This window comes from Buteo buteo, chromosome 7, assembly GCF_964188355.1.
Source record: "Buteo buteo chromosome 7, bButBut1.hap1.1, whole genome shotgun sequence".
In the NCBI taxonomy this organism is placed as follows: domain Eukaryota; kingdom Metazoa; phylum Chordata; class Aves; order Accipitriformes; family Accipitridae; genus Buteo; species Buteo buteo.
In genome coordinates this window covers 38,121,414-38,142,536 of record NC_134177.1, presented here as the reverse complement: position 1 = coordinate 38,142,536, position 21,123 = coordinate 38,121,414, and the positions used below count along the sequence as shown (strand labels likewise).

General features: G+C 49.6%; 1 protein-coding gene across 1 annotated transcript; it reads left to right on the top strand.

Annotated features, from left to right (window-relative positions):
• The first annotated feature begins 2,608 nt into the window (after window positions 1-2,608).
• Window positions 2,609-20,226, top strand: LAT2 (linker for activation of T cells family member 2). Its single transcript, XM_075033337.1, has 13 exons — window positions 2,609-2,701; window positions 7,927-8,032; window positions 8,575-8,614; window positions 10,162-10,205; window positions 11,081-11,135; window positions 11,801-11,844; window positions 12,421-12,459; window positions 13,049-13,079; window positions 13,224-13,279; window positions 15,127-15,192; window positions 16,018-16,086; window positions 16,975-17,047; window positions 19,401-20,226. Exons 2-13 carry the CDS (start codon window positions 7,945-7,947, stop codon window positions 19,417-19,419), a joined length of 624 nt encoding a protein of 207 aa, XP_074889438.1. The 5' UTR covers window positions 2,609-2,701; window positions 7,927-7,944; the 3' UTR covers window positions 19,420-20,226.
• The last annotated feature ends 897 nt before the right edge of the window (window positions 20,227-21,123 follow it).

Sequence of the window (21,123 nt, the reverse complement as noted above, 5' to 3'; positions counted from 1 at the left end):
GATGATGCACTGTTTTCTGATCGTTATTTCATTGCTAATTTCGGATCAGCATTAGTCATAACACCTGGTTCCAGCAAAACCAGCTGGGCTGTGAGCGGACCCCACCTTTATCTGAAAGGATGTAAACTGGCCCCTGGGGCATTCAGTCTGCCACCCCTGACAGGTAAGCTGGGGCAGGGTGGAAGGTGGAGTCTCACAACCTCCCTGGGCCCAAAGAGAGATTTCTACAGCTGGTTAGCTATGTATTAAAAGGGGGGGTGGAGAAGGAGGGGTTGGTTAGCTGGTAACATGGACCGAAGGAGTAGATGTTATGTGTTTGTTACGGGGGTGGAACAAAACCAAGCTGAAATGGGTAAGCTTTGAAAAGGACATGGAAAGGTGAAATTGTAATGTGGCCTTTTATGTAATTTATTGCAGCGGATAAAAGCCTGATGCTCCTGTGTCTTTGACCTTTGGTCAGACCAGACATGGTTTCTAGCAGGAGGTCTAGGCAAGGCACAGGGGTTACAGGAGGGAGAGGACGGGCCCGGGGCAGAGCCTGGTGTCCCAGGCTGGGTTTGGTGTCCGAGGGGTTACGATGTGTGTGTCGGAGACGGGACTTGCTCTGGCCTCGCGAGGAGCAGAACTCATGGTTGTGTTGGATGGTGATCGGAGTCAGGGTCCTCATCCTAAACCCCTCCATCAAGCCCTTTGCATGAAAAATACAAAGAAGGGACATAGTATCTATACAGCTGCGTGTGTTACTGCGGTAATTACCTTCTAATCAAGGTAGCTGGGCCTCTCGAGAGGACTGGTGTCTTGGGAGGGCATTGCTCTACCCAAGAGCTGTTGTAACACGCTGGGGGTGACCCTGCTGCTTTGCACCTCGGGCACGGCAACAGCTTCTACCTGCTCTAGAGGTTGAGCAGTTGCACGTGTCGGTCTGGGAGACCACGGGGGGACGTAACGTGAGGTGCCTTTGCTGCAGCCTGTGCCAACTGTGGTAACACCTGTACCGTGGCGGTGAGTCATCTTTGAAGCTGTGGAAGCTTCAGAGGAACCTATATGCGAGTTCGTGGTACCTTTTTAGCATCGGCTGTTCCTAATAAAATAGACTTCTTCTGGTACGGAAGAGACAAACCGTAATTGTCTCCAGCATATTCAGAGCAACAGTTCTGCTATAGACAACTTTTTTTGTAAAACTTCCGTTATCAGCTTATGTTTAAATAAGAAAAAAAAAAAGCTAGAAAGCCCTTAATAAACTACTTCATAGCTAAGAGCTCTGCTAGAAATGCTAATTTTGTAGCAACTGCTTTAGCAGTCAGAAAAGCGTTGTACCTTATATAGTATCCTTTACACAGAGGCCAGCCAGAAACCATGCAAGCAATGCAAAACTGGGTCTTGCTCTTCTAATCTTTGGTTCAGATTATACGTACTGATTTCAAGATAGGCTTCTGCACCCGGATTTCATGTGGGAACAGCTCTGGAAGGCACATCAAAGCAATTGCTTTTGCACCTCAGCTTAGAATTGGAAGAGAGAAAGTCTAAGTGTATTTGCATATACGGCGGTTAACTATCTATCAAAGCAGCATTTCCTCTGAAAGCTTGATAGCAAAGTTCCCATCCCAGAGTTGCAAAAGTTGTAAACAGTTGGCTATTTTATCATTTTTATGATAGAAGAGTCACCTTCTGTCATAGAGATGGATGGATGTAGATGAGCGGTTGTGGTAGCTTCAGAGTGCCCTAATTTAAATATAATAAAATTTCCCTGTACTGACTAATTTACATGCCTGTATCGAAGAGGGGTATTCTAGAGCCCTGGCAAAAGGCAGCATGAAATGTTTTGTTCTGCCTATAAAGCGTGTGCCTGGCTGGCTGTTGCACTCCGGTAGCTACAACTATACAGGGCCGTGACATGCACGCACAGACTTTCCTATTCCTAGAGCAGGATACATATTTCATGTACTGTAATGGGGCTCTAAGCCAGTGGATAAATTCTCCATTATTCATAAACCCTCCTTATTCTGTTCAAGCACAACAAAAACTAAGGAACTACTATTTTTTTATTATTTTTTTTTAAGAGTACAGTGAAATTGAGTCTGATGCCTGCAAACTGCCAATGTCGAAGCGTAAGAAATAGTTTTATTCTTACAGCTCTGGACAGAAGCTCCAGGTTTGGCCATTAGCAATGTTGACCTCAGGGTATTTGCTGCCTTTGAGGCTTGATATTGTCTTTTCTGTAAAAACTCAGAGAGGACTCGCTCTTTGCTTTATTTGCTATGGGTTTTTCTGGGCAGCATCTGACGCTTCCAGTGCACAGGGTTAAATCCTGCCCAGGCTCTTTGCTAACAGGGAAACTTGAATTGTTTGGGGCACTAGCCCCACTGGAAACTCAAGGGCTGCTTGGTAAGGAACCTTGGCGGCGCGCGTGGTTCCTCGCCGTCCGAGCCTCTTCCTCTCCCCGCGGCAGATAAACCGAAATCCTCCGGCGAGCGGCTGCCCAGGGTGAGTTCGTGCAAGTACCGCCCGTGGGTCCCTCTCGCGAGCTGGCGAGGGGCTGACCGGCCAAGCGGCGGATGTTGGGGTTAGTGATTCAGATGATGACAGGAAACCAGAAACTGGCTAACGAGCCCCGAAGGAACCGGCTCCAGTGTCGGTGGCTGCAGCTGTGAGATGCAGGAGGAGATGGGACAGACGGGGGAGAGCGGCTGAGGCTGCGCGGGTAAGGTGGGAGACGGAGGGATGGGGACAGAAAGGCACCGGGGGGAGGCGTGGGGTTCGTGTGAAGGTTTTGGGGCAGGTGGGGTGTCCCACTGGTTTCGGTGAGCTTGGAGATCCTAGGCTAGACCTCGGTGACCTTTTTAAAGAGGGTTCAAGGTCAGCCCTGCGAAACCCCTCGGAAAAGCAACATGCTGGATGTTACTCCTCGCTGCTGCTCATGGCCATCACCTGACAAGCTCCAAGGTATGAAAATTACCAGATATATCTTCTCAGCAGCACTTAGGTGCCTCTGGACCAAAGATGAGAGTCTGTCCCATACAGCCTGGAGTGCCTGTTTTAAAATACTGTTCTTTACATCTCCCCACTCCATCTGCTGATGGCAGCATGGCTTTTTTTAAATTACATTATCTCTGCATTCACATCTGCTAAAACATTCTGGAAGATCCAGGCTGAGCTGAGCTGCCCTCATCCCAAATCTATTCGGTCCTGCTTCTGGCTCCTGCCTGTAGCTTCTGAGACCGCTGTTCCTCCCGCAAAAGCCCAATCCTATGAAATAGCTGACTTGAAGTACCCTTTCTGGGTTTTCCATGGGTTTCAGGGCTGACTGGCATCATCTATATGAATGTATTTATTTTGCTGCATATAAGTGCTTGAAATTGCTGATCCTAGATGGAAAGAGCTTTGTCTTTGCATCAGTTTTCTCTTGTGATCAATGTTCAGTGTAATACAGGCCATGAGGTAGACACTTTAGCAAAACAGGATAATTATGGGATAATCTTGTGCAATATCGGCTCATTTTCATTGCTCTGGACTATGTAGGAGTACTCAGTTACATACGTACAGGTTGCCTGTATCTGCAATTCCTAACGTGGTGTCTCCCCGGACTCTGCGGCGAGGGATGCTGCGTGGCTTTGATGCTGCCTGAAACAGGGGAAGTTAAGGACAAATACAAGATATTTCTGTGAATTACCTTCTTATGCTGGCATACTTGTTGTGATTAGGATTTTGCACTGTACCTTCCACCTGAGTTTTTTTAAAGCATTTTACAAAGTGATAATCTATGTGAAAGTTGATTTATCAATTCTAATTTTCCCTTTTGTCCCAAGTTCTACTGAAATGCATCTACTGCTCCCCTGGCATAAAATAAAGCATGGTCTGCTTGAAAAGCTGTACCGAACCAGACTTTATCTAGGCTGTAGCAGTTTTCCTAGGAAAACTTACACTGGCATAAAATCTGGTAGGAAATGGGATGTGCAGGTCTCTGGAAAGGAGCTTTTCTGGAGGCTCAACGCTGGTCGTTGAAGCAGTTCCAACTGCAGGAGCTTCCTGGGTGTGAGACTTAAATTTCTAAATTGATGGGACTTTCTGCGGCAATCTGTGCAACATAGACAAACAGAGAGTAGTGTTTCTTTTCTTAGAAATGTTGGAGACATTGAGTCAAGTTGAATATTGCATCTGTTCGACAAGTCCGTGTGCTAAATTTCATATGGCGAGGTTTTAAATAAACTCTCCACTTTATATTTCATGCCAGTGACTCATCCAATCAGTCTGAATTAATCTTCATTTATTGCAAACTGGTGCAGAACACAAAATTTTCTGGAGGGGAGAGAAGGTGACTGTTTTATATTTGCCTTTTGGGCGTTTTCTTACAAATCAGTTGAATACATGACATAAACCTGCAATTTCAGTCTTTATCTTGCAATGTGAACTTGGGGGGTGGGCTTGACACCTGCAAAGGGCTAGAATGACTTCATCAGAAATGATCTTACAGAAAACCAGCCATTTTTGCTGATGCCACATCAACACATTCCTCACTCTCCTGGTTTTTAGGCAAAAGATTTAAATACATTTTAAGTACTCTTAAAGGTTGGGAAGTTCTTCCAGACTTTCCATCCATTAGGAATTTTATTTCTAGCCTGTGCATATCCAGTTTATACCCACTCGTTTTATAAGCCAGTGTTGTCTTATTTAAATTTAAACAGTTTTTCTCACTTTGGTGTTTCTCTCTCGGACAGATTGACAGTGAATGTCCATGTACTCTTGCTCTCCACTTTATAGACTTTAAAAGCAAGAGACCTTTCAGTCTTCCCTGATAAAACAACCTCTCCTTCCCTTGGCTGTTTATAGTGAGCCCTGTTACTGGGTTTAATCCTTAATTTAGTACTGGAAACCATCTGCACCAGCAGCTGGGCTGACAAGACCTAGCACGTACAGAGTGAATGATCTTTTGCAAGTTCATTGATTATTCCCATTTTAAAAAAAAAAAAAAAAAAAGGTTGTCTCTTTGCTCACTAAAAAATATCTGAGGCCATGAGAAGAGCAGCCCCTGTTCAGGAAGGCGTGCTTCCCCCTCTCAGGAGAGGTGCCATGCAGAGATCATGACTTTATCCAGCCTCCAGCGCGTTGCTTTCCCTGGAATTGGTTATTTGGAGCAGCTGCTCCCGGGGGATTTCACGGGGCCGTGGTGCTCGGGCAATGCTCGCTGCTGGCAGCACACGCTGTGGCCGCACCAGCTTCCTCGTGCAAGGAGAAACTTCTGCCAGTGCAAAAAGGGGGAAAAAAAAAATGCAAAAGGAGAACAGAGAAGTGTAGAAACAGAACAGGGCGTTTTGACACTGTCTGAATTTTGCTCCTGAAACTAGACGGGAACCTGTTTTCTCCCTGTGTTTGAGTTTAGCATCTTGAAAGCAAGGCTGGCCAGGAAGTCATTAACTCCATACGTCCTTCTGATAGATCTGGACCTCATCAGAGACCTTAGTGGCTCGAGTCTATTTATTCTCCTCTCTTCTCTCCCCAAGGCGGAGAGCAGGGAAGGCACGTTCAGCCTTCCAAATATTTTATTTATATCCCACCAGCCGTGACTAAGTGCCTCCAGCCTTCTGCTTGTCATAAATCTGTTCATCACCTCCTTCCATCAGCTCCTTAGGAGAGGAGGTTTTGTACCAAAAGAAAGGATGTTCAGGGACTTGGGTGTTTGGTGAAGACAAATAATAACCTCTGGGCCGGTGTTGTGCTTGTGACTCAGTGCCTTTGCTGGGGGGGATGCCGTGATGGGGATGGGATGTGTGTTGCCCTGTTCAGCAGCCTCTGCAAATAACCACCTTTGGTGGTCCCATCGAGTGAGGGGCTCACAAGCAGCCTGGGTTTGCCACATCGCTGCCCTGCTGCAGAAATAAAACCAGCTCTAGAAGAGAGATGGTGGCCTGCCCTGCAATGGTACAAACTAGGTCAGTGTTGTCAGGTGCCTTCAGCTCTGTCTTGCCTTTTCTTTAATTAAAAAAAAAAAAAGGGGGGGGGAACATCCCCCAAAGAGCCACAAACAAACCGTCAGTTTTATAGCCCTTTGTATAATGAATTTTGGTCACCAATATTGGGCCAACTTCCCTTAGCTGCCTCTTGCAGATGCTTTAGAGATGATCCGTAGCTCATGATTTCCAGGGGGGATGTTGAGCCAAGGAAAAATGATGTGAGAAACCACATGGTTCTGACCAGGCTCTGTCCCGATGTCCCGGCTGCAGCTGGGGGTGCTGGTCCTGCACCTCTGGGGTGGGTCCATGGGGGTCTGGCCATGTCGTTAATCTAAAACGACTCATCCCAGCTTCTTCAGCAAGTGCTGCAAGAAGCTTTGCAGGGGAATGCCCCCCCCCAAGGGGTCTGGAAAGAGCAAAGCCATGATGGAGCAAGTGCTGGGAGCTGCCACATCCTTGTGAGCCCAGGCAGCCTCGAAGGGAGTAGAAATAAACCCGGTTTGCTCACAAGCAGAGAGGATGGTCTCAAAGCCAAGTTGTCATCCTGCCGGGTGTAGGGTCGCTTTTGGGCCATGGGGTCGTGTTTGGGCACTGCTGCGAGGACGCTGACACCAAACCCCCGGCAGCCCGTCCTGTCCTGCAGCAATTGCTCCCTCCCGGCAGGACCAGAGCGACGCTGTGCTCGAGGGGCTGTCTGGAGCAGAAATGGGGGACCGTGTCTTTCCTCTCCTTCCCCTGCCCCACAACCGCTTACGCCGTGCCCTGGTAATTAGGATGCTGGGGTAGGACTGGGACTCCAATGCCAAACCGGACCACAAACCTCCCGCCGGCATCCTCGGCTCCAGCACCGAGCGATGGGCGCGGGCAGGAGGATGCTCGCTCAGCACCGAAAGGCTCGGCTGCTGTGAGGAGAACTTTGGGTTTTCTCCCACGCGAAGCGGGTGTCGGAGTGGCTTGCAGTTTGGGCAGAGAAGTGTGATCTATTGCGCTTTACGCAAGCGGAGGCAGAAGGTATTCAGCAGGGCGGAATCAAGCTGCTGGTTTCTATCGTCTGTTATTGATATTAGTTTAATTGTTTTTCATTATTTTAATTACTAATTATTTTTGTATGTACATATTCCCCCCCGCCATCCACAGTGGCTATACCGATACAATACAGGCTTGAATTCAGGTTAGGTGGTAGGAAAGCTTCTTACCAGGCAGAGCAATGACGTTCTGGCCTTTGGCAAGTTGAAGCTTCTCTATCCCTAGGGACCAAAGAAGTAGTTTATTAAAAACAAAAATAAATTAAAATAATCTCTAAGTAAAGAAAATCTGGCCCCGGGGAACAGGAATGGGCTAAACGATCTGTCCCAGACCCAGCAGGCTGTTTTCTGTGATATTTATAGGATAGGTTTTAAAGGAAGAAATTGAAGCCAAATCATGCTGATTATTACAAAATGTTAGCTGCTGTTTGTGGAAGAGCCTGTCATGCAAAGGAGGGGAAGAGTCAGTGTCTGAGCCAGCAAAATGCAGGAAAAAGTGTGGGGAATTTAACATTTAAAGTAACTCTGCGCTGCAGGGAAATAGCCGGAGTGCCTCATACGGAGGTCTTGGCAGATTGAATATTTCCAAGCGCCTCCCTTTCTGTCTTCCTTTCTCGCTATCAAAAAATAGCGTCTGCTGACAATGTTTGACGATGGAAACGTGGGTTGCGGGAGTGGGGAATGAGTAAATCCAAATGGGTTTTTCCTCTTTGTGCTGATGACCTGAGGGGAACCCCGTGAACCTCTTCTCTTTCCCTACAGTGAAACAGGGGTTCGGCTCCGGGGCGCGCTCAGGTCTTACTGGAGCGGAAAGCGCGTGGGCAGCCGCTCGGACCAGAGCAGCGCCGGGAAAAGCCGTCGCCTCTGCCGCCCCGAAATACGACCCTGAAGTGTGTTCTCCATCCTTGCGTACCCCCGATGCTGACGGGGTTCCTTTCGCCGCTCTGTTTCAGGCTGGATGCGGCCGGGCCATGGCGCAGCTGGAGCTGCTGTGGGCGGCTGCCGCGCTGATGCTGCTCGGGGCCACCGTCAGCCTCTGCCTCAAGTGCCAGGTCTCCGGTAAGGTCCTGCCCGTGGGCTTCGGGGTCCTGCCCGCGGCCCCGGGCTGGGCTGGGGGGGGTCGTGGTGGGCAGACCCTTTCCTCTTAGGAGGTCCCCTCCGTGGTGGGTGGCTTTGGGACAAATTCTGCAGAGGCTCTGGGGCAGACAGGCAGGAGGAGGGCAGGCACGGAAGGAGAGCCTGGGGGATAAATTCATATAGACGTTAAATACAAAGAGGGTGGGGCAAGCACGCACCCAGTGGGGGTTTGAGCCCAACTCTGAGCACTGGGTGGGTTTTACTGGGGGAGAGAGGCTGCGGTTTGGGGTTTGGGGGACAGGAATGGCTCGCTGACTTGCTTTGCGGTGTCAGAGACAAATGCTACAATTTAAACATGGTTTAAAAAAAATTAATCAAAACTCTAACCCAACTGCTGCTCGCTCCCTCCCCTGTCTTCCTGCGCTCCCAGTTGAAGAAGTTTTGTGAACGTGTTTTATTGGTCTTTCTGATCTTTAACTCCCAAATCATCCTTTTCTGAGAGCTTTTTTCCCCTTGTCTTCCAGCCACCAAGCGAGAGAAGCAGCCGACTGAGCGGAGGAGCCAGTAAGTTGCCTTTCACAATCGCCCTTCTCCCCCAAACAGCTCACCCGGGGTGAGACCCTGGCCAGAGCCAGACCCATTTCATACCTCACAGCTGAAATCTGCATTTATATAAAATAAATGAATCCCAGAATGGGGTGTGCAGGGCGCTGTGCCTTAACCCAGGGCACTGCTGAAGGGGTAATGCCTTCACAAAGACTAATCCAAATTTAAACTGAAGCTCTGACCGTGATACCTGTGAGTCATTAATCAGTTGGAAAAAGATCTGGGAGAATTGGAAGGGCAAGTCCTTACCCTGTCCTGTTGTGCCCCGAGATGAGGTAGAGAGGTTGGTAACTTCAGAAACAAGACCCTGCCCTTGGCTGGTGCTGGTGGGACTCTCTGCCAGAGCAACCCCTGACCTGCAGCATCAACAGCGAAGGAAATGCAATTGTACACACACACACACACACCCCTTATTTCCTTCAGCAACAGACAAACCACAGCTAAATGATATAAAAAAAAAAAAAAAAAACCCAACAAAACCCAAAACCTGGCTTGTAACCTTTGATATAGGAGCAAACGTGGTGCAAAGGGGCTCTGCAAAGGCCTCTGTGGGGTCGGGGTGTTTGTTTCTGCCCCACTTGCCCAGGACTGGGGTGAGGCTTCGGTGTGGTCCATCGCAGACTGGAAAAGCCAGCACAGGCTCCGTCCCCTGCGGGCTCATACTGAATCGTCCCGACTTCTTGAGATTTATACCTGGATTAGGTGCTTTGACTTCCAGCTTGTGGTATTGTGTGCTCTTTTTAGAGATCTCTTTTGGGTTAGTTTGGGCTTTTTGCAAGCAAAGTGGTTAAACTCTATACATTTGCAGACTTTGCAATGAGGTCCGCTGACACCTCCTCTCCCCGCCAGCCCTGTGCCGTGAATACCGGCTTGGGATGGGGGGGTGATCTGAATGAAAGCGGGGGGAAGGGACACTTTCAGGGTCCCAAAATCAGAGTTAAGTGCCTGTATGCACCTGCTGTAGAAAAGCCATTGAATCCTCTTGTGCTCTGAGGAGCAGCTCTCCTGTTAAATAAAAGGTAAAGAGGTTATTGGGCACATATGTTATTTTTTTCGGGTTGATGTTGAGGGATGTTGGAAGGGGCAGGGACAGCAGCGGAGGTGAAGCAGTGGGGTTTGAAGCCATTTCATGGGTGAACACCCAGGTTTTTGTGGGTGAAAATGCTCTTCTGGCCTTAACTGGTGCATAAAGTGTCAGAGTAGGAATTACTCTAAATGATGTTTTCCTCATCCCTGGGTCCTTCCCTTAGCTGATGTTGGCTGCTCTGCCAATGCAACATAAGCACATCGTGACTTTAAAGGGTCAAAGAGGAGTCCGGGAAACTGCTCCCAGCTCTTACTGGTCCTGTGTGATGCACCGAGCGATGCACCTCGGCATTTCACCAAGCCCAGCGTGGGGGCTGTGCTCTCTTCCCTCTGCTCACCAAACAGGGAGGTCTCTTGCATCTGTTTTTCTTATCATAGACCCCCAAATTCAGCTGAAGTTGTACCTCTCTTTTTTCCAGGCTCGAAAGCCAGCAGACTTTTGAGGTGATTCGATCCCATTCCAGTGAGTACGAACGTTGCATGGGGCTCCTGCGTCATGGGGTGATGGGGGTCCTGCACGCACAAAATGGGGGGAAAGTAAAAATAAAAGGGTCACCTTGAAGCCAGGTGTTAAAATGATATGAGACCAAGATTGTCAAAGCCACCTTAGATGCTTCTAGGGATGCGAATTCTGAGCTCTAGGAAAAAATCTCCTTGCGCATTGGAAATAAATCACTAAAACAATGTCACTGAAATGCAATGCCTTATTAACTTGGGCTCTGTGAAACCCTGTGAAAACGGCAGTGTGGGTGAACCTGAATTGATAGGAGTGACTCATTTATCATCACCCCCTTACTGCTTCCTGTGGCAGGCTGGGTTAGGCTCTGACCTTTTGATTTTTATCCTGAGGCGAGCTGCTAACAGGGTCTGTATTAAATGTCACCATCTGCATCTGCGGGGCTGCTCCTTTCCCTGGGACCTTGCTGGGCCTGAGCCCCATAGCCCCACTACGAGCCTTTGCTTCAGCCCAGCCCGACCAAAGCTCATGACCTACCGAAGCATCTCGTGGTGTGGAGGGGTGCTGAGCATGGGAAAGGCCCCCAAATCAAGTGGGTTTGGGGGAGAATAGGCAATAAGGCAGCAGTTGGGATTGTAGCTTCCTCCAGTGTGTGTTTGCTAGCTCTGTGGTCTGCACAGACACCATCTTTTCCTCTATTTGTTTCCCGTTTTGGCCATTTATGAACTTTCAAGGAATGATTTGGAAGCTATTTTGGGACGCATTAGAAATATGCTTGCCAGTACCAGGGAATCCTCTCTGGTGGATGCTCTGTGCTCTTTGAAATACCTGCTGCTGCCGTAATAATTAACACCCCTTTTTTTTTTTTTTCTTGGTGCTAGCTACAACCCAAAGGCTGGAACAAATTAAGGGACCTGAAATCTTATCAATAGCAAGGTAGGTAAAAAACCCAAGTAAAATCTAGCTGTGGAGCCAAGGTTGGATGAAGTTCACCTAACATATGTGAATGTTCAGGACCTGGGATTGGATTGTGGACCCTATAGATGTGGCTTGGCCTATACTTAGAATCACAGAATAGTTTGGGTTGGAAGGGACCTATAAAGGTCATCTAGTCCAACTCCCACTGCAATGAGTAGGGACATCTTCAACTAGATCAGGTGGCTTAATTTATTGATGGTCAATATTGGGTTTAGATGGCTTCTAGGTTTTCTTCAGTCTGACTGCATTCTACTGGCAACCATTTAAATCGAACCCAAGGAAACAAGCTGTTGCTGTACATAATAGGTATGCGAAATCATGAAAAAGAAATGGCCGTTCTTTGCTTATAAGCAGTCTGACAGGAGAAATGCCCTTCTCCCCATCACCAAAACTCCCAAGAACTACACAGCCGCAATAACTCTGCTGCAATATTCAGGCATAGTCATTCCCATCTTGGGATTTGACCCCAAACTCTTCATCTCCCATTGCTTGGTGTGTGTCCTGTTATAACCTTGCAGGGAGGTTTCACGGATGGTCCATCTGGCTTAGTCATTGCTGTGGTTTGTAACCCCTGGTATGGTTTGCTCAGACCTGGGATTTTAGCTCCCTTTTCTCTCTTTCAGGAAAACCACTGAGGTGCTCGGTGCCTCCCGCCACGCTGGATACGGTGAGCATCTCCCCCAGGACAGGCACTGCTTCAATGCTCTCCCCATCCACGCAGCCACGGGGGAAGCACCTCAAGATTCATAAATGGGGATGCTGCAAATCTTGGCTCATTTGTGTATGTGCCAGCTGGGAGCTCTCACCGGTTTTGGAAAGACAGAGCCTCCGATAGGCTGGTTACTCACTGCTGGACCCTGGGCAGGGGATGGGGGGGTTATCCTGGAAGCAAGCTGAGCCATGATAAAATGAATTCCTATTATTAGCACCTACCCATGATGCTGCACAGCAACGCTTAATAAGATCTAGCCTGGGTCTGAGTTTAAAATCCAGTGCTTTTCCTGCTCTGGCTGACCAGTCCTGGTTAGAGCCACAGGGCCAGATTATTTAAAATATCCCACCTGGCTGTCCCAACACCTCTGTCCCGGGATGTCCAACCTTGCAGCCGCTTTCCCCAGCCCCGAGCAAAGAGCTGAGCAGGGGCAGAGCTGCTGATGCCAAAATGCTCGGCGCCTCCGTCATCGAACTGCTCCCATCGCTCAGCCTGAGCCCGCGTGTAACGTGCCCCTCTGCTTTTCCCCAGGGAGCAGGACCGAACCCAGGTATCAGAATTTCCTGACAGGTAAGGGCTGCAGCCACATGCCCGGGGGTTTGGGGGGGGAAGGCTGCCGAGGTGATGAGAGGCCACCAGGGATAAGAGCCGGTGGGGAGCGCGCAGGCAGTCGGCACCGCAGCTGGCAGAGCTCTGGCTTGGTTAATTTAGTGATTGCTTTAGAAGATGTGTGCTGAGCTGATTAACGCTCAGAGCGGAGGGGGCCGGGATGTTCACGAGCCCTCCGCTCCCTCCTGGGGCGGCGTGAGCTGGCGCTCGCCCTGAGAGGATTATCGGTGCGTGGGGCTGTGCTCTCCTTTCCCAAACCGGGGAGGATATTCCTGATCTCCCTGCCAGCTGGCATGGCAGGATCTGTCCATGAGAAGTGGTGAGCCCTTGTGTATTTTCAGGGCCTGGGGTGGATCGGGGCTGCCTCCCCTTGCTCCAGCCTCCCGGCTCTGCTTGTGGACAGGTTTTGGGGCCGTGCCGGGGGCTTTCTGGCTGCTGGGGACATCTGCTATAGCTGTGCTCGGGGAATTTGTCCGGCTCTGCTTTGAGATGGCAGTCTGAGTTTATGCAACGGGATGGCGTGCTGACGGCAACCCCTTTGTGCTTGCAGAGGACTGCCTGCAAGGGGACGCTGCCTACGTGTAAGTAGCTGGTTGCTGCCTGTTGGCGTGATCGAATGGAGCCGTACTGGTCCCGGTGCGGTCCTGGGTCTCTTGTCGCTCAGGCTGGGAAGCCCCTGGGCTGCCTGGGGCAGGAGGAGCTCACGGCGGCTGCTCTTGTTGCAGGGAGCCCATCTTTCTGGATTACTACAACTGTGCCAGGTTCTTCACGCCACCCAACGGTAAGGTTTCCACGGGAGCGAGATGGGTTTCTTCTCCAGCCACCAGCCCGGCTGTCCCGTGGCTCCAGGGAGCTCGCAAGACTTTTCTTGCCTAGGTCTGTGCGTTATTGCTGTATGGCCTGAAGCAAGCGTGGGTCCAGGAGACGTGGGTTTGTTAAGGGGTGTAGCAGAGCCGTGGGGTGTGAGGGACGCCCAAGCCCTGATCAGTCCCTCCATTGGCTGGACAGCCCGAACACATCCGTGGCTCCAATTGCACAAAACACTTTGTTCTTACTCCGTTTCATCTCTGGGCAGCAGCAAATTATCCATCACTGCAAGAGCGTGCAGGGTAATGAGGCCATTTCCCTGTTCTTAGCTCAGTCTGGTTTGCATGAGCAGATATTGCAGCCCCACAGGGTCCTGCCCAGATGCATGGGAACGGGCATGCCCTCCTCCAGAAGCTTTTTGCCAAAGGGACACCTTCAAGTACTTTGTGTGCTTGGTTTAGGAAGCTAGTGAATGAAGGTGGGATGAAATGCACCGCTCCATTCAAATGCATCTTTTCAAGGCACATATTGCATCTGTGAAACGTTTTCACTTCCCTGGGTACTCAGCACTTCTCTGCACTGACTCAGACATCAATCTATTTTTATCTAAAATGAATTTCAAAACACAAATCCTATTTTTTGTTTAAAGAGACTTGGGGGGAGGAAAAAAAAGATTTAAAAAAAAGAGAGAAAAAATATCTTGTTTACCAAAAAAATTTACCTTTAAAAAAAGAGGGGGGGGGGAGGGAGAAAGAGAAACCTGAATATATTAACATAAATGCTTTTGTATCCCTTATTAGTTTTAATGCTTTTTCTGTGGCTGAGGACTACCTAAAGGTAGCGTCAGTGTGTAGCTCTTACGGAACTGCTCTGAGTGCCTCGCTTGGCTAATGCCTTCCTCTCCTGCCCAGCGGGGTTTTGGGCAGCAGAGCCCTCGCCCATGCAGGGACTGCCTGTCCTGGCTGAGATCAGTCAACCTGCTGAGCTCGGTGCTTGTCCCCTTCGAAGAGGCTTTGGAGAAGCATTGGAGGGTTGTGGGGTGAGCAGCAGCGGTGCTTACACTGTCTGCAAACTTTTCAAGCTTAGGTGCCATGACCACACGAACTGTTGGGTGTCAGTGGTGTTGTCAGCGTCAGTGGATGCAGGTTTTGAGGTTAGCAATATAGGGACTCACGTGGTTCAGCTGTTTATGGGCCAACCCAGAGAGCTGAAATAACCAGCAACAGAACAAAGAGCTTGGGGGTTTTAAATTCTTTCAAGCAGATTTTGGTTCTCAATGCTATTAGATTTTTACATGCTTGGACTGGGGGTCAGTTCCTTCCCAGAAACTGAGAATAAGCCCAAGAAGGCACTGGAGTCGCAAGCTTAACACTCGCCAGGAAGGAAAACCCTCTCCCGACTGCTACCCTGGGCTGGGAGTCTGGTGATTCACTCCTCGACAGAGCCAGCCCTCCCCTTGTTCACCTTAGGGACTGCTGTAGGGTTACCTATCCGTAAGAAAAGTCATGGTGCCTCAGGACCAGCTTTGGCAGCTCACTCTCGGGTGGGTCGTGCCGTGGCCAGTGCCGTGGCTGGAGAGGCTCAGCCGGCGCTCCGTGGCATTGGTGATGATGCTCCCACGGGGCAGCAATCGCCCCGTTCAACTGCGCTGGGGATGCCCCGTTCCTGGGTCAGCACAGGCTGTCACAAAGACTGATGGTTTTTTAGCTAATGTGCATTTTGTTGTGGGAAATGGCCCTCTCCTGCAGGTGCTGAGGGATCTTCCCAGGTCAGCTACGCTTCCTTAAGTCCTTTGTCCCCCCTCTTTCTTCTCTCCGCCAGAGAAAGAGGAGGATTCCCATTCCTATCAAAACGTCATCATTGAGGCGTCTCACAGCTCCGATCTGGGTAGGTGTGTTGCTGTTGTGGTTCATGCGTGTTGCACGAAGATATCTGGAAGTGCAGAGAGGGACGGCGACCTGCTCAGCCGAAGGAAAAACCCCTCATTCACAGGCTTGGCTCTTCTTATCAGCTCTGTGCCGGCGGAGCTGGGGTACAGGGGCTGCTGCACCCACAGAGCATACCTGGAGCATTTCCCCTTTCTGCAGGAAAATGCACGTGGTGATACCTTCCCTGCCGAGAGCTCACCTCCAAGCCGGTCACTTTGACTTGGAGGTTTCTGCAGCAGTTCAGGAGCTTTGGGGTTTGCATTGCTTCTCAATGTTTTTAGTGTTATAGCCAAGATTGATCGTGGTTCTAGCCCCCAGCTCAGGTTTCTCACCACATCCAGCCCAAGAAGGCTGCAGCCAGTGAGCCGCTGGAGGATGATGTTGGACCACAGTGTCTGCTTAAGGGCTTCCAGCTTCTGTCCTGGGATGTTGCAATCAAAATAGGAAGTCAGTTTGGTTTCCTTCAGTGAATTATCACAACGCTTTCTGCATTGCTAAAGCCTGCCCTGCTCCTGCCTGGCTTTGTGCAGAGCGATTAGAGGAGGCAGGAGCAGCAGGGACCAGTCTGATCCCTGTCCGTGCCTGCAGCTATCCAGGCGCGTGGTCAGGGCTGGAAAAGTGATGAGGCAGCATCAGCAGACCTGCGGCAGGACGGCAGCAGCCTGGCTGGAAACTCAGCCACGTGCATGGGGCGGTCGGGGAGCAGCGGTAGGAGGGGGGTTTCACAAAGGTCCATTTTTAGTCTATTTGCTGTTCAGCATCATCCTGTCCAAACTCTTTTTAGTCACAGATGACGCTGTAGACTATGAGAACAGTGCAGTGATAAACATATGGAAACTCCAGGAAGCAGAAGGTATGTTCTCAGTAATTGTTTACTATTTAGGGATGGGGCTCACGGACAGGGTGCCTGTTGCGCTAGACCAGTATAGACCATGCTCAGGGCAATGCAGCCATCGCGCCCGTCTTGAGTTATTTTTTCCCCAGTCGTCCGTGATAAACATCTAAGGCAATGTGCAAATTGCTACATGCACTTGTAATTGAATGCCACTGTGATGGCACCTGGTGTTCCTAGTACTCAAAAGGCTACCACGTAGGTGGCTGTGCCTAAACCCTGGCCATGGGGTGCCACAGAAGGATGTCACTCTTTTCATGTCTTATATCCTTCTACGTTTTGAAGTTGCCCTGGTGCAAGCCTTGTAATCCCTTTTGACAAAGAAATGTGCAGCATGCGCATCCAGTGGGACAGCCCGTGACTCTCCTGCAGTAATCGGGGGGGTGCATATTTCTTAAGCTTTAAACAGCAGTTTAATCTAATGTGCGGCTTCCTGTGAAGCATAGGGGGTAGCCTGGCCTGGGAGATAGTGGTGAATGTATACATATATGTTTAAGAGCTTTCTGATATGTATTTAAGAGCTTTCTGTCTCTGATGTGGAAGCTGCCTAAGCAAACTGATTCTTGTTATCCTGTTTGCGCACCCTCAAGATTAAATCTAAGTCCGTCTCTCTTGGCTCTGAAAAGCTGTCCACGCTCGCTGCTTGCAGAGTGTTTGCAGATTTGCTGTGACCATTTTGAAGCCCCTTCAAGGAGACCTTGACACTGTGATCTGAGGTTTCTTAGCCCAGGCACAAAAACATGTTGGTACTGAAGGCTAAATATTGGCAGGACGCACAGTGTGTCTATGGTGCGATGTGTTTTTAGATCATCCGGCTTACTGATCAGTGCTTCCCATCCTCGCCCACAGCTCTGCAGACAGAAAGCCCGGATGATGAGCCAGACTACATCAACACAGCCCCTGCCCCTCTGTCAAAGCAAAGGTAAAAAGACAGCAAATGGTTGATGTATTTATTTAGGGGTGAGAGGATTGTGCTCATGCGAAAGAGAAGCTCGGTTGGAGCTTTGCTTCTTGCTGGCAGGGCCAGCCATTGCCCGGCAGCCCACGCGGGCAGCGCAGGGAGCAGGAGCAGCCTGCCCCGTGCCATGCCATACCAAGCTGACTAATACAGGCCATGGAGATAAATTTGTTAAAGTCCGTGTCCCAGCACCGCCCTCCTCCAACAGGAACTTAAAACTGCTTCAGAGCAGCTTCGTGCGGCACTGCTACGTGCTGCAGACAGGAACCCCCAAAACTCCTCTGGTCTGTGCAGCTCGGAGGCTGAGCAGCGTAAAGGATTCCCTGGGCTCAGCTGAGCCCTGCCTGCTGTGCTACAACACCATATCCTGCCCCATTATCAGCAGCAACCTGATGCCGATGATAAAGAATTACGCAAGGCAGTTAAAATAAAAACCATCTGCGGACAGTTGCAGGAAGATTGCATGACACTGAATGAGTGGGTGATCTAACAGTGTCAGTACATGCATCGTAATGTATGGAAGAAAAAAGCAGCCTCAGATATACCAAACACAGGGACAGGTTCTGCATTAGCTGTTGCGGCTCAAAACGGGCTCTCAGAGGCTTAGCAGAGAGCTTACAGCAGATGCCACCTGAGTTCTTGGCAGACAAGCATATGTGGATTGCTGGGAAAATGAACCACTGCTGTGCTAACATACAGATCTGTGGTGTCTCTACATGCTGGTTAGAGCGTGTAGTGCTGGTCACCCTGCTCCAGGCTGGACTAGGACTGCAGCTGGGAGAGGGACTGGGACCAGTATTGCACTCCTTGTCAGGATTTTACTCTCTAAGCACCTGCAGAGACCCAGCGAGATTGTCCTTATGCCACATGCTGGCAGCTCCAGTTACAGGCTTTCATATTCCCCAGACTGTGGGCACCAGCAGTGGGCAGGCTCCAAAATCAGATCTTTCTGAAGCTGTGCAAAGTATTTAAGAATTGTCCCCACCATGTAAAGCACAGTCACCCTATTGTCCATGTCACAGCGTTTGCTTTGAACTTCAGCAGCCCATCCCGGCAGCGTTAGCTCTGACAAAGACTGTGTTGGAGGGGAAACTGCACCAAAGGCAGGTTGTGCTTTTTGGTCAAGGATTCAGCATGTGTCACCCATGGCACACAAGTCCATTCCCAACACCATGTGCGTGTGGTCTGGCTGGTAGCAAATACAGCTCAGCCTGCTCGGACGCTTCTTCCCCTGCCCACGGTCATCCACTGCTCCCCATGGTCCAACACCATGGGAGCCCCGGCCCAAGGAACCTGCTGCAGCAGTACCTCGCTGCCAGGCATCCCTCTTTGCCTGAGCAAGCCAAGTGAATATCATAAAAATGGACGGTTTCACATGGGGTTGCAGAGAAACTTGCTTTTTTGCAGAGAAACTTCTTTGTTTTGGAAGGTATTTATATAGGAATAGCCAGGCATTGTGTTGGCTAAGCATCTGGAGGGAGGAAGCCAGATTATCCATGAAAAAATGAAAAGTAATTTTTATAAGCAATTCTGCATTTATTCATCTTCCACAGAGAAATTTCAAGGAGGAGGGGATTAAATTTCTGCACTAGTCACAGCCTGGCCCTGCTTTTTGCTCTGGTAGTGGCTCTATGGCACCAGCCACACCAGACTGCTCTGTTTGTAATGGGGAGAATGCCCACCTTGTTCAGAGCTGAGAGAGGAACAATCAGGACTGATAGATGCCCAAAACATTTAGCAAAGCTGCTGTAATGACCACACCTGACTTGGTGGAGAGCACTGATCAAAGCAGCGCAGGGGCTACCATAAATCTGCCTCCCAAAGTGATAAATGAAGCTGGGAAGGTAGAAGAGGGAGGAATAGCTGTCCTGCAAAGCACTGGTGATAACAGGTTTTCTGGGAAAACCTCCAGTTGTAAGCCCTAGCAAAATGCTATTGTGGCTGTATGTGTAAATAGCTTCTGGCAGCTCTGCAAGTAAACTAAAATTGCCAATGCACTTTTTGCCATTACAATGATGCCTCTTTTATAGCCTTTGCTAGCAGAGTAATAAAAGCCCCATGTCCAACCAACAAATGCCAGCACAAGTTCTCCACCAAGGGTGGGTGAATTAAAAAATGGGATCCTGGCACCTCTGTGCCCTCTGCTCTGCTCAGGGATCATCATCAGGGAGCACGGCTGGGGCTTCTGCTTAGATGTAGACATTTTGTAGTGTACCTCGCTACTTGTCCCTGGAAAGAAAATGTAAGCAGAGTTAAGAAATTGAAAGCAGGGATTAAAAGTCAGTGGACTCACTGTTTTTCCCTCTCTTCTTTCAAGTATTCTGCACAAAGTCTGAAGAAGTCCTTTGCTGAGCTGTAGGAGCACACCCAGCAAGCACACACACAGGGAGAGGGAGGACTTCAATCCCTCAATGAAATCTCTTCTCCAAATTGTGCCCAAGATCACATAGAAGGGGTGCCGCCGAAAGGAAGAAATGCTCTGCTTGAAGTCCCGTGAAGTCCAACTGCAAACCTGAAGCTGGAGAAAGCACTCTGCCCGGCAGTGAACCACCGGCACGAGCCAAGAGCTCGTTATCCCACCTGATTTTCCTGCACATCTACTCGAGGGAGGATGGCCAGTCCGTGCAGTGTTTTCTCCTGTCAGGCATGAAATGAATCGTTAAATTGCTGAGCAGTAATGCAGCCAGCTACTTTATTTGTCAGGGTGACTCATGCACGATGGTATTAAGACACAGGGATTATGTTCTGATTTAGTTCCTATGCTCTCCTACAGAAGTGGTTTCCTACAAGAGAGGAACTGGCAAGGCAGAGGTTGCTTTTACAACAGCAGTGGTTCTCTGGAATTAAATGAGATACCAACCTGTTCACAAAAGCTGAAAAGGATTAAATTCCACCTTATCCACAGCTTGTAATTCACAGTGTCTCTCTATGGCAGTCTTCCTTGTGTTTCGGTATCTCTGTTGTAATGATAGAAACACCCTGCAACAACTGGGAAGGTCTGATCCACAGCTGTCAGCCTCGGAAACTGCACCAGTCGTTCAGTAGTGCTGTAGGGAACAGCAGCCCTGAAACATAACCCTTGTCTCTTGAGCCCTGATGCACGGGTTTGGCACCATTGTACCACTTATTTATTAAAATCGAAATGCATCTAAAGAAAATGAGGTAGTTTATTACAGTTTGCTGTGATGCAGATGTTGTCTGCGTTGGTTGGGTGAGACAGATTGGGCTGGGAGCATGTGAAATGACACAGAATGGTGTGTGGGATCTGATGGGGAGAAAACATAGCTCCTTAAAGCCTTCTTCCTCAAAATCGTTTCAGAAAACTGCTTCAAGAAGGGATGGAGCCCCACACTCACATCTCTGAGACTGGTAAGAGTGAGGAGAGAAATGGAGCTAAGGGCGAGCGAGCCCTGAAGCAGGAGAAGGGGATGTCAGGTGCTTCCTGCTGCAAATGACTTGGCTGTATGTTTAGCAGAATCGCTGAGACCATGGGTGGCCACTGCTCGTGTAGCTGAAACGGTGGTTTGGTGGTTGGCTTAGGAGAAGATTTACTTGTAGCTCCTACAAATGCTTCCACAGGACTCTTACAACAGAGAAAATCTAGTGCACTTCAGGGATGTACGCGTGCAGGGAGCTACAGTTGCCTTCTGCTTGCCCCAGCTTCTCCCAGCCCAGCTTCTACTCACACCCTCTGGTTTCCTGACATTTAAATACTCTGCAAAAAGCTTCCACAGCTGGGGGACACCAGCATCCCAGTGAGCCTGGAGCACAGTGACAGCCACAGCGTGCGCTGGCTCTGCACAGGCTCACAGACAGGCAAGGAAACGAGGAGATGCCTTTGTTACTAAACAGTGCCTGGCTCTTCCAGTGAGGCAACATTGTCACCCTTGGTGACTCGTTGAGCACCTGAACAAGCTCCTGTTCCCCATGAAGTGCTGCAGACTGTAGATTTTTTGCTGGAGGGGAAGGGCAAGCTCCATTTTTCAGTGATGTGCGGTGATCTAACACCTACTGGTGAGTCATCTCATAACCAGAGGGAG

Bases quoted from the DNA above. Each gene is read 5' to 3' on its own strand.
- LAT2 (XM_075033337.1), top strand. From the start codon at position 7,945: ATGGCGCAGCTGGAGCTGCTGTGGGCGGCTGCCGCGCTGATGCTGCTC. The intron at 11,845-12,420 runs GTGAGCATCTCC...GCTTTTCCCCAG, and splicing joins CTCCCGCCACGCTGGATACG to GGAGCAGGACCGAACCCAGG. The intron at 12,460-13,048 runs GTAAGGGCTGCA...TTGTGCTTGCAG, and splicing joins GTATCAGAATTTCCTGACAG to AGGACTGCCTGCAAGGGGAC.